This window comes from Thalassophryne amazonica, chromosome 4 (genome assembly GCF_902500255.1).
Source record: "Thalassophryne amazonica chromosome 4, fThaAma1.1, whole genome shotgun sequence".
Taxonomy (NCBI): Eukaryota; Metazoa; Chordata; class Actinopteri; order Batrachoidiformes; family Batrachoididae; genus Thalassophryne; species Thalassophryne amazonica.
Window position 1 is genome coordinate 25296822 of NC_047106.1, and position 12203 is coordinate 25309024.

The 12203-nt window shown below is 40.9% G+C and overlaps 1 protein-coding gene across 1 annotated transcript in view; it reads right to left on the reverse strand.

The window, feature by feature from the left end:
• Positions 1 to 11721, reverse strand: part of mre11a (MRE11 homolog A, double strand break repair nuclease) — a 59131-nt gene extending 47410 nt beyond the window's left edge. Inside the window, exons 1-13 of the mRNA XM_034169273.1 lie at positions 11632 to 11721; positions 10308 to 10385; positions 9992 to 10124; positions 9682 to 9842; positions 9507 to 9594; positions 9258 to 9399; positions 9043 to 9157; positions 8279 to 8464; positions 8009 to 8180; positions 7843 to 7923; positions 7632 to 7761; positions 7437 to 7537; positions 75 to 245 (exon numbers count right to left, since the gene is read on the reverse strand). Coding sequence (XP_034025164.1) covers positions 75 to 245; positions 7437 to 7537; positions 7632 to 7761; positions 7843 to 7923; positions 8009 to 8180; positions 8279 to 8464; positions 9043 to 9157; positions 9258 to 9399; positions 9507 to 9594; positions 9682 to 9842; positions 9992 to 10124; positions 10308 to 10327 — 1500 coding nt within the window. The 5' untranslated portion in view covers positions 10328 to 10385; positions 11632 to 11721. The remainder of the gene's footprint in view (positions 1 to 74; positions 246 to 7436; positions 7538 to 7631; positions 7762 to 7842; positions 7924 to 8008; positions 8181 to 8278; positions 8465 to 9042; positions 9158 to 9257; positions 9400 to 9506; positions 9595 to 9681; positions 9843 to 9991; positions 10125 to 10307; positions 10386 to 11631) is intronic.
• Positions 11722 to 12203: the final 482 nt, after the last annotated feature.

The following is a 12203-nucleotide window of genomic DNA, read 5'->3' on the forward strand; positions in this document are numbered from 1 at the left end:
ATCCTGGAGAGATATCTTGTGGTTGTCCCTCTTTTTGAGACATACCACTATCTTCATGGCACTCTGTATCCTACCTCTGCATCGATATCCTGCTCTGTGATGACTCCCCTGGCCTGCAGGTGGCGCTGTGTCTTCTCCAGCTGGTATGTAATTAGCTCTTCAATGGCATCTTTCTCATCTTTGTCTATGAACTCCTGTACAGCCTTCCCCATGCCTTGCTCAGTGAGCAGGGACAGCTGCACAGTCTGCAAAGACATGCACACATACGTACAGTCAGGGCCATAAGTATCTGGACAGTGACAATTTAAATGTAATTTTGTCTCTTTACACCTCTCTAAACTTGAACTCTGTAAGCATGGTCACAAAATGATATTTTCCACTTTGCTATACTGTCTGTTTAAATATTAAGTATCACCAGTTGTACATTTTTTATGAAACGCATACTTGAATTAACCACTTGGTCAAGCTCTGTACATGTAATTCTCCCTACCGCATACAAAATGATCACTTTTCGCATTACTAGTGCATATATGAGAACTCTGAGCCTCACTCTCATTTGGCTGCCAAAATCAGGTAGCATGATTATGTGTGTTATGTGACACATGTAGCTTCTATTGTATTTAAACCTGAAGCCTTATGTTCAGGTGAAGTTTAAACATGGCAGGTGCACACTGCGCTATTGTTGACAGTGCAAGTAGATATTATATACTTGAAAGTGTAGTAAAAGATGGTGTGATGTTCATAATTGTGAGCACAAACATCTGAAAACCACACGTGAGCCACTGTTTTACATAACTTTCCTACGGAGAAGAAAACTCTGAAGGGTGCAAGAGAAGGATTAAAATAGTAAGTTTATCAATTACACTATGTAACAATTTTTGTTCCTGGCTTCTAAGTGTTATATTTCAACTGCTTATGTCTAAAGTCTAAGGAAAAATGACTACATTCAGCACAAACTTTGATTTTATTTTTTTTTTAACGTTCTAGAAAGTTCTAAGTTTCTTGAAATTTCTAGATAATTCTGGAAACTTCTAGAAAATTCTGGTCAGTTCTAGCAGTTAAAGAATATTCTACAAGACTGCTCAGTAGTAGTGAAGGTGAATTGAGAATATTCTTGAAAACAGACAAATTTCAAAATATCATTGTCCTGATTACAGAAGCAAAGTTTCTGTGGAATAACAGCTATTTTCTATTTATTTAAGGCATAACAGGTTAGGAAAACACACTGTGTACCCAGGTAAGATAAGAGGTACCTTCCTTGTACTCCTTGTGTGGCTGCTTTAAGAGAGCTCTCTCATTTTCCATAAAATATTCAGCAATATCTGCATACATGTATGGAGGCCACAGTTTTACACCAGTATTGTTGCCAGTCCACCAGCCAGCTTCAGTGGACCGGGTGCAACAATTCTGTCAAATCCTTGATGTATACTAATGCAATAAGTTTATCTTGGCATTTCCCATGAACACGGAGACCTCAGCCCTTCCAAAAAACTTTAAATTCAATTTTCCATCTTTAAAATCATCTAAACTGCACCGATCGTTCATATTTATGTTGCATTCTTCCATCTTTACCATGTTTACACAGGTTCGGTTGGTAGCCAGTATTTTATCCAATACCACAATGCACCACGTGGGCCAAGATGGGCAATTCGCTTATTCATGTTTATTGTGTTGCATTACCACTTAAACTAGGGAGGGGTGTTATTTCAAAAAATTTGAAAATCTATAAATGTTTGCATGGAATATGGAAATATACACGGAATAAACCATAGCAAGATAAATTTTGGGTCATTTGGGTCCAAAACCCATATGGACGGAGCGTTTAAAAATTTCAAATAACGCGTGTGTCGTATATGTGCTGTTGACGTAGAAAACCACTCTGTAGCTTATAATCAGTTCATTGTGGCCATGTCATTCTTTACATGTGATGATTATACTCAACTGATATTCCAGAAATAAAAACTACATAGATTTTGTTTGTTACAATTGATCATAACATATGTACTGAAATTAGTTTTTTTTTGTCAATTACTCTTAAAAACACCAGATAGGCTTATTGTTATTATAGAAGTTGAATATAAACTTGGGGTCAAGCAACATTTGGAGCCAAGTTTCAAGTCTCTAGGTGCAGCGGTTCTCAAGATATGACATTTTCGGCGATATTTTTGGCGATTTTTAAACCCATTATCTTCACTGGCTCCGTCCATATGGGTTTTTGGAACCAAATCACCCAAAATTTATCCTGCTATTCTGTGTATATTTCCATATTCTATGCAAACATTTATAGATTTACAAATTTTTTGAAAAAACACCCCTCCCTACTTAAACAGCTTCATGGTGGAGTGGAACAGAGAAGGATTTTCTTGAAAAGAAGAGCGGAAACTTCACCTATTCATCCATCCATTTTCTTCCGCTTTACCCAGAGTCGGGTCGCGGGGGCAGCAGCTCAAGCAAAGCCGACCAGAACTCCCAATCCACACACACCTCCCCCAGCTCGTCCGGAGGAACCCCAAGACGTTCCCAAGCCAGCCAAGAGACGTAGTCCCTCCAGTGTGTCCTGGGTCTTCCCCGGGGCCTCCTCCCGATGGGACGTGCCCGGAACACCTCTCCAGCGAGGCGTCCAGGGGGCATCCGGAAAAGATGCCCGAGCCACCTCAACTGGCTCCTTTCGACTTGGAGGAGCAGCGGCTCAACTCCGAGCTCCTCCCAAGTGACCGAGCTCCTCGCCCTATCTCTAAGGGAGTGCCCAGCCACCCTGGGAACTTTTAGGACAACCTGATAATAATGCATTACAATAGTCCAGCCTAGAGGAAATAAATGCACGTATTAGTTTTTCAGCATCACTCTGAGACAAGACCTTTCTAATTTTAGAGATATTGCGCAAATGCAAAAAAGCAGTCCTACATATTTGTTTAATATGCGCATTGAATGACATATCCTGATCAAAAATGACTCCAAGATTCACAGTATTACTAGAGGTCAGGGTAATGCCATCCAGAGTAAGGATCTGGTTAGACACCATGTTTCTAAGATTTGTGGGGCCATGTACAATAACTTCAGTTTTATCTGAGTTTAAAAGCAGGAAATTAGAGGTCATTCATGTCTTTATGTCTGTAAGACAATCCTGCAGTTTAGCTAATTGGTGTGTGTCCTCTGGCTTCATGGATAGATAAAGCTGGGTATCATCTGCGTAACAATGAAAATTTAAGCAATGCTGTCTAATAATACTGCCTAAGGGAAACATGTATAAAGTGAATAAAATTGGTCCTAGCACAGAACCTTGTGGAACTCCATAATTAACCTTAGTCTGTGAAGAAGATTCCCCATTTACATGAACAAATTGTAATCTATTAGATAAATATGATTCAAACCACCGCAGCGCAGTGCCTTTAATACCTATGGCATGCTCTAATCAAAAGTGTGTAAGACTACAACTCTGCTTCCTGGTCCCAACCCTGGATAGTCATGGTTTGGAGGATTTAAGAAAATTGGCCAGATTTCTACAACCCCTGGCAAAAATTATGGAATCACCGGCCTCAGAGGATGTTCATTCAGTTGTTTAATTTTGTAGAAAAAAAAGCAGATCACAGACATGACACAAAACTAAAGTCATTTCAAATGGCAACTTTCTGGATTTAAGAAACACTATAAGAAATCAAGAAAAAAAGATTGTGGCAGTCAGTAACGGTTACTTTTTTAGACCAAGCAGAGGAAAAAAATATGGAATCACTCAATTCTGAGGAAAAAATTATGGAATCACCCTGTAAATTTTCATCCCCAAAACTAACACCTGCATCAAATCAAATCTGCTCGTTAGTCTGCATCTAAAAAGGAGTGATCACACCTTGGAAAGCTGTTGCACCAAGTGGACTGACATGAATCATGGCTCCAACACGGGAGATGTCAATTGAAACAAAGGAGAGGATTATCAAACTCTTAAAAGAGGGTAAATCATCATGCAATGTTGCAAAAGATGTTGGTTGTTCACAGTCAGCTGTGTCTAAACTCTGGACCAAATACAAACAACATGAGAAGGTTGTTAAAGGCAAACATACTGGTAGACCAAGGAAGACATCAAAGCGTCAAGACAGAAAACTTAAAGCAATATGTCTCAAAAATCGAAAAATGCACAACAAAACAAATGAGGAAAGAATGGGAGGAAACTGGAGTCAACGTCTGTGACCGAACTGTAAGAAACCGCCTAAAGGAAATGGGATTTACATACAGAAAAGCTAAACGAAAGCCATCATTAACACCTAAACAGAAAAAAAACAAGGTTACAATGGGCTAAGGAAAAGCAATCGTGGACTGTGGATGACTGGATGAAAGTCATATTCAGTGATGAATCTCGAATCTGCATTGGGCAAGGTGATGATGCTGGAACTTTTGTTTGGTGCCGTTCCAATGAGATTTATAAAGATGACTGCCTGAAGAGAACATGTAAATTTCCACAGTCATTGATGATATGGGGCTGCATGTCAGGTAAAGGCACTGGGGAGATGGCTGTCATTACATCATCAATAAATGCACAAGTTTACATTGATATTTTGGACAATTGAAAGGATGTTTGGGGATGATGAAATCATTTTTCAAGATGATAATGCATCTTGCCATAGAGCAAAAACTGCGAAAACATTCCTTGCAAAAAGACACATAGGGTCAATGTCATGGCACAGGGTCAATGTCAACGAGCAGATCTGATTTGATGCAGGTGTTAGTTTTGGGGATGAAAATTTACAGGGTGATTCCATAATTTTTTCCTCAGAATTGAATGATTCCATATTTTTTTCCTCTGCTTGGTCTAAAAAAGTAACCGTTACTGACTGCCATAATATTTTTTTCTTGATTTCTTATAGTGTTTCTTAAAGCCAGAAAGTTGCCATTTGAAATGACTTTAGTTTTGTGTCATGTCTGTGATCTGCTTTTTTTCTACAAAATTAAACAACTGAATGAACATCTTCCGAGGCCGGTGATTCCATAATTTTTGCCAGGGGTTGTAGAAATGAGAGCTACTCCATCCAAAGTGGGATGGATGCCGTCTCTCCTAACAAGACCAGGTTTTCCCCAGAAGCTTTGCCAATTATCTATGAAGCCCACCTCATTTTTTGGACACCACTCAGACAGCCAGCAATTCAAGGAGAACATGCGGCTAAACATGTCACTCCCGGTTTGATTGGGGAGGGGCCCAGAGAAAACTACAGAGTCCGACATTGTTTTTGCAAAGTTACACACCGATTCAATGTTAATTTTAGTGACCTCCAAATGGCGTAACCGGGTGTCATTACTGCCGACGTGAATTACAATCTTACCAAATTTACGCTTAGCCTTAGCCAGCAGTTTCAAATTTCCTGGCCCCAATTGCTCTGGCCCCCGGAAGACAACTGACTATGGTTGCTGGTGTCGCTAACTTCACATTTCTCAAAACAGAGTCACCAATAACCAGAGTTTGATCCTCGGCAGGTGTGTCGTCGAGTGGGGAAAAACGGTTAGAAATGTGAATGGGTTGGCGGTGTACACGGGGCTTCTGTTTTGGGCTACGCTTCCTCCTCACAGTCACCCAGTCGGCCTGCTTTCCCGGCTGCTCAGGATCTGCCAGAGGGAAACTAACGGCGGCTAAGCTACCTTGGTCCGCACTGACTACAGGGGCCTGGCTAGCTGTAGAATTTTCCACGGTGCGGAGCCGAGTCTCCAATTCGCCCAGCCTGGCCTCCAAAGCTACGAATAAGCTACACTAAGTACCATTACTGCTAAAGGAGGCCGAGGAATAACTAAACATTTCACACCCAGAGCAGAAAAGTGCGGGAGAGACAGGAAAAGCCGCCATGCTAAATCGGCTAAGAGCTAGTAGCTGCGCTAAGCTAGCGGATTCCTAAAAACACACAAAGTGAATAATGTGTAAATAATTTAGAGGTGATTCAGCAGAGGGAGTGCTTTAGTTACGGCACGTGAAGATTACACTGTGAAACAAATCGTTATCTAGTTAACTAGATCAATCTAACTGCGCAGATTAAACAGTTAACAGATACAGCAAAACACCGCTGTGCTCCGGAACAGGAAGTGATACAATACCGCAGTGAGAGCCAACCACCAGTAGAGACAAGCAAGAGCCACTGTCTGATCGAGAGCTTTGCCCCCCTACTCAGCTCTCTCTTCACCACGACGGTCCGATACAGCGACCGCATCACTGCAGCTGCTGCACCGATCTGTCTATCGATCTCACGCTCCATCCGTCCCTCACTCATGAACAATACCCCGAGATACTTAAACTCCTCCACTTGAGGCAAGGACACTCCACCGACCTGAAGAGGGCAAAGCACCTTTTTCCGGTCGAGAACCATAGCCTCGGCTTTGGAGGTGCTGATTTTCATCCCAGACGCTTCATACTCGGCTGCAAACCACCCCAGTGCACAAACATACATGTAAGGGTAGGAGAAAGGAAAGGGCGGGAGAAACGCATATATAACCTTTGCGCTGATTGGTCATAAGCTTTGTAATAACCAATGAAAACGTGCGTAAGTAATAGCTTTGACTGCACTTCGATACCCTCTCGGTTTTTATGATTTGTTGGAGGGAAAACTACCGAATATTGGAAGTTGAAAGACTACACAGTTACCTCCCTTACACTACATGCTCATTGTGAACCTACTTCATACTGGTCACTGATCAGCACAGCGTTACTTCCGCGTTCAGCTGACTGACGGACTGATCGAACTTGCTGTGTCGGCAATAACAAACAAAGACCACTCAGTGTTCTGAATAGATGACAATTTTATTAAACAAAGGTCCTCCTGGCATTAATTTTTTTTTGCATTCTTACCCACCCCCCTAAAATTTTCTCAACGGATTTGGACGTTTCACAAAATCGACCCCCGGGACTGTCAAATCCGCGGAAATCCGCAGATCTGCGGAAAAATCTCATCCCTGCATGAACCCTCGAGCACCCGATGGAGCATGTAGAGCTGGTGCAGTGTGCCGCGACCAGGACGAAAACCACACTGCTCCTCCTGAATCCGAGGTTCGACTATCGGTCGAATTCTCCTCTCCAGTACTCTGGAATAGACCTTACCGGGGAGGCTGAGGAGTGTGATCCCCCTGTAGCTGGAACTCACCGTCTGGTCCCCCTTCTTAAACAGAGGGACCACCACTCCTGTCTGCCAATCCAGAGGTACTGTCCCCAAACCGCTACGCGATGTTGCAGAGGCGTGTCAGCCAAGACAGTCCGACAACATCCAGAGACTTAAGGTACTCAGGATGGATTTCATCCACCCCAGGAGCCTTGCCACCAAGGAGCTTTCTAACCACCTTGGTGACTTCATCTACCAGTTTCAAAAAGGCACATGGGAAACTCCAGCCTAGATTTGATCTGTTTTGTTTGTTTGATGGGGGGATGTTGGATGAGAATGGATTTTTGAATAAGCAACTGTGTTCAAAAATACCTGTTCAGCTTTCTCAAAGCACTGTTTCACCAGGTCCTCCACTCTCAGACCCTCAACTGCCGATGGTCTTAACATCTGGCTGTAATTAACATTGAACTCATCTGTAAAAACAAAATGAATAAACAAGCATCAAGTGAACAATTACATTTAATTACAAGTAACGGAGAATATGGTGTAATTTTGTCTGTGAAAGACCTTTGATATCCTCCTTTTGCTCACGATGCCTGAGAAAGTGAACAATGTCTTTGGGGTTGGCTACACGGTCCACAAACTTCTGACTGAAACGAGCTGTGTTGAACGGCTCAAATCCTCCAGTGTAGTCCACCTGGAAGGGGAATAAATTTGTATTATTTCAACACGGTTTGAGGATACAGCTGTAAGCTCATGTATCAGTATCTCAAGTTACCCTGATACGGATAAGAGGTTTTTCTGGTGTGAGCGGACTCCCAAGTCTTTCTCTTTCAGCTTCGTCAAGCATCTCTGTGACCTACACGATGAGACGGAAGGGTTAGAATGATGACCAACAGCTAGCAGATTACCACCGTCTGCGTGAAACTATTTTTGTGCATTACCTTCACACAACACAAGTCTTCCACCTTCTTTGTGACCTGAGGTGTATCAGGTGTAAAGAGGTGTTGGTAGTCAGCCAACACCACATCTTGGATGAAGAACTGACGTACCGTCTTCAGGGGGATCTTCTGCAGGTCCATCTTAAGACCCTTTACCGTCAGCAGTCCTATGTGCCTACATTCATACCAGCAGGACAGTTTGGCTACTTCATCTTAAATCACACACAGAATGTCATGTTTGCATTCATGTTTTGTGGTTCTGTGCGTTTGTACTTTTTGGAAGCCTCTCCAGGTGACAGCGAGGTGGCTACAGAGCTGCCAGGCTGTGTGATGTAGAAAAGCTGCTGTTCATTTTTTGTGGGGTTTATCAAACACTCGTGCTCGTGACCCCAAACCACCAGGTTAAGGAAGTCATCCAGAAACTGCTCGGGAATGTAGTTTGTTGGACCATGCTTACTCCTAGAAAAATATATATAATTATTAGCACGAACAACTAAAAAGCTAATCTGAAACATGTCTGTGTATAGGAGCAACAGTTAATGAAGTCAATAGATATAGAGGTACAGATCCGGTTCAAGGTTTCACATCGAGGATAAAAAACATACATTTTATTTTAATTTATGCATTATGGTGTCAAAATTAGCTATCACACCTGGCTGGGTTTTGTGCAGTTTCACGCCATAATGTCTTGAGTCAGAACTCACCACACGTCGACTGATTTCTGCATGCAGCTCTCACACAGCAGCATACTTTACCAAGTCCTCTTGAGCAGGAAGAACAGAAGTCCATAGGCCCATGAGACGAAACTCAGGATAAAGTCTTGGCTCAGGACCCCTGGTGCACTTAGTGTGCAAGTACTGTACTAATCTACGCCAAGCAGTAAGCCGAACTCTGACCGGATCACATAGCTATGCCAACCTGCTGCCCTGGCATACTCAGTAACAAACTCTGGGCTGCTGGATTCTGCTCTGTTTTTTTTGTTGTTTATTTGTTTGTTTGTTTTTTAAATCATTTTAAATGTTATGTCAACTTTGTACCTGTTCTGATGGATGGTGAAAAGGTTAAACCAACTGTCTTGGTCTTCTTTGGGGCGAAGCATGGTTACTTGGTTGTTGACAAACATCCTGTACAGACGCTCATCTGGGATGGAACCTGCATGCATACACATATAAGACTCAAGCAGAATTTTTAATAAGTGAGCACAACACAGACAAAAATGACTTTACCAGTTCACCAAATCACTTAAACTTACCAAGCCCATAGAGGGCTAGTTTGGTCTTGCCCTTCTGCAAGAGGATGGGACTGATCTCAATCTTTTCCACTGACTGGGAATGACCAAAATGATTGACAAGACCAGAAGCACTGAGCAGATCCAAAGCACACAAGCCCTCAGCCTAGGGGTGAGGGGGAAAAAAGAACTTAACAACACCCATACACAAAACAATTATTTATCTATTGGGATTTAGGTACATTTAGGTCTAAAATACTTGAGCCTACTCACTCCTGTTGGGTCATCATGGTTACCATGAATACTGAATACAGGGATGGAGATGTTGAGGTTTTCATCCTGATAGTTAACCCAAGGGAACCTTAAAATAAATTAGGTAAAAAAAAGTCATGCTCATCGTGTAAATGTAGCATGGACAGGAATGCCCTCCCAGAAAACACAAACTAACCGAGTGGTGTTGAAGTTAACAGTCTGGTCACTGAGTATGTTGAAATGTATGGGTGAGTCTCCCATACAGTACTGTCGTAGCATGGTGATACACGCGTGGAGGCAGCGCCGAGAGGGTTTGTTCTCATGAAACAAATCACCACCGAGTAGGATGAAATCTACCTATAAACAAACAAAAACCAGACATTGTGCAGCATCAGTAAAGAAAGTTTGAGAAGTCAAATCAGTTAAACAGAGATGTGATGCAGGATTTGACTTTCACTCATTCATCAGACTCTCATAGTGGCACACAAACAGCAGTCCCAATGTACCTGATGTGTCTTGGCACACTTCAAGAGCTCATTTAGTGTGTTGTATGTGTCGCTGCCACGAATGCCATCCTTTTCAAGGTAACCAAGGTGAATGTCTGTAGCAATCAAGATCTTAAAAGTATCTTCATCATCTCTGGAAACATAACATGCAAGCAAGCCAGAAATAAAGTTCAAACATTATTTTATTTTATGTCTTGATAAAGCCACACATTATATCACTCAGTACATTAACATTACTTGTTGAATGAAAACCTGTCATAAACACACACACGTTATATTTCATTCAAGACACGTAAACTGGAAAATAAAAACTCACAAGGTGTTCTCTGTAGACATGATGTGAGAAAATGAGAGACTGGATCACATCTGACGGATGGTCAGCAGCCCACTTTCCCTATGGACGTGATCAAATTTCACACATTTAATCAAGTAACAGGCCATTTTATTTTTAGCAGCGTTATAAACAAGCAAGATACATGCTAATACATGTGCAGAACCTATGCTGACTGAAGCACTGAAAGTTTCAAAACTTATTTTGTATTTTTTTAAACAGTTGTTGAAGTAGTGAGCAGGTGAAAGACAAACCATATGAATTTTAAAATTATTCCATAATCCATCCACTAACCATCCAGGACTTGACAGACACATTGATCTGCCATTTCAGCAACACAAAGTTGCTTTTTGATTACAAGAGAATGGCCAAGTAAAACCAGAATTGATGAACACCTACAATGTGTGGCTGGGGATGATACCAGAACTTTGTCTGTGCTGCAGATTAGTGATGGATAACTTCAAGCACTGCTTCTAAATAGTTCTGAACCTTTGAAACACCATCTGTTCAGAACACTGTTCCAGCATACACATGAAAAGAAAGACGTGCAGTACTACACCTGATGAACACTGGCACATGCTGAACAGTTGTACACACATATGCATACATATAATATCACATATTACATATTTGGGTAATTCAGTGTCAGATCATCAAATTTTGTGATGGGCTCAGTGAGAGCCTCTGAGCTATGAGCAAATACATGTTATCACATTCACTCAAAAATCACTATCTTTATCAAAATAAATTAACCTCTAGAAGTTAAAAAAGTTTAAACTGTGCTTCAACAATGAATCACATGGTATACTTTAATTTTAATTCTCTTCTGACAGCATATTACATAATAAAGATTTTACAGAGATAAGAAATTAGCATCTTTATTCTTTTTAGTTAATAATTAAAAATAAGCTTTTGTGTTTAACAATTATTAATACTTGAAAATACATACTTAATAATTATTAATACAATTATTATTATTATTTATAGTCACATTTAGTGTTTTTTTTATAAATGTTTTCAAACATTACTAATGTAAACAAAACTCCAACAACTTCCAACTTATTAACAACTGTTTCAATGGTCACCAGCAGGTTTTTAATTCTATATCAGAATGTTATGAAGTTATAACGCGTTACTAATGTAGGTTAGCAGCTAACTAGATTAAGTTAGCATTCAGATACGCCTGCACGCTAGTGACCTTCGTGCCTACTGTACCTAACACGAGCTTAGCTAGAAAGTTAAAATTTCAAACTAACTAAATTAAGTCTATAAGCGACATATTTAGGTACAAATTTGTGAAACCACTCACCACAAAACTCACAAACTGCAGCAAACGAGGCTGCAAAAACTCCCGGCAAGTCCTGCAAACCCTCTTCCCACCCCTCACAGATGGCTTACGGTGATTGTAGTTTTACTACCGTAAATATCACTATAAGTGATAGCGTCTATGCAGATGAAGAACTACATTTCCGGGTGTGCGTTTGCTTTTATCGTTGGTTCACACCGACAAAAGCAAACACTGGTGTAAACAGCTCCTCTACAGCTTTAACATGGAGACACTCTACCACGTCAAGAGGAGCTTCGTTATCGTCTTCAGGTATTTTATTAACATTTGATTGTAACTTAAATAAAAAAAGTTTCTACGGCTCAGAGCGGCTGATGTTACACACATGTAAACGTTGAGTGTTTGTGGTATTTTTCACGCTTTGTTACCTTTCATTTCGTATTCACAACAAGTTTTTTATGCTGTTTTTGTGTGATCATTATTATGATTTGTGTGGAACGTGTCGTGTGTTATTTATGCACAATGACATGTATACATTTTACTAACTAAACCAGTTCAAATCAAAAATCATTAGCCTGAACGTTAATTAATGTTTT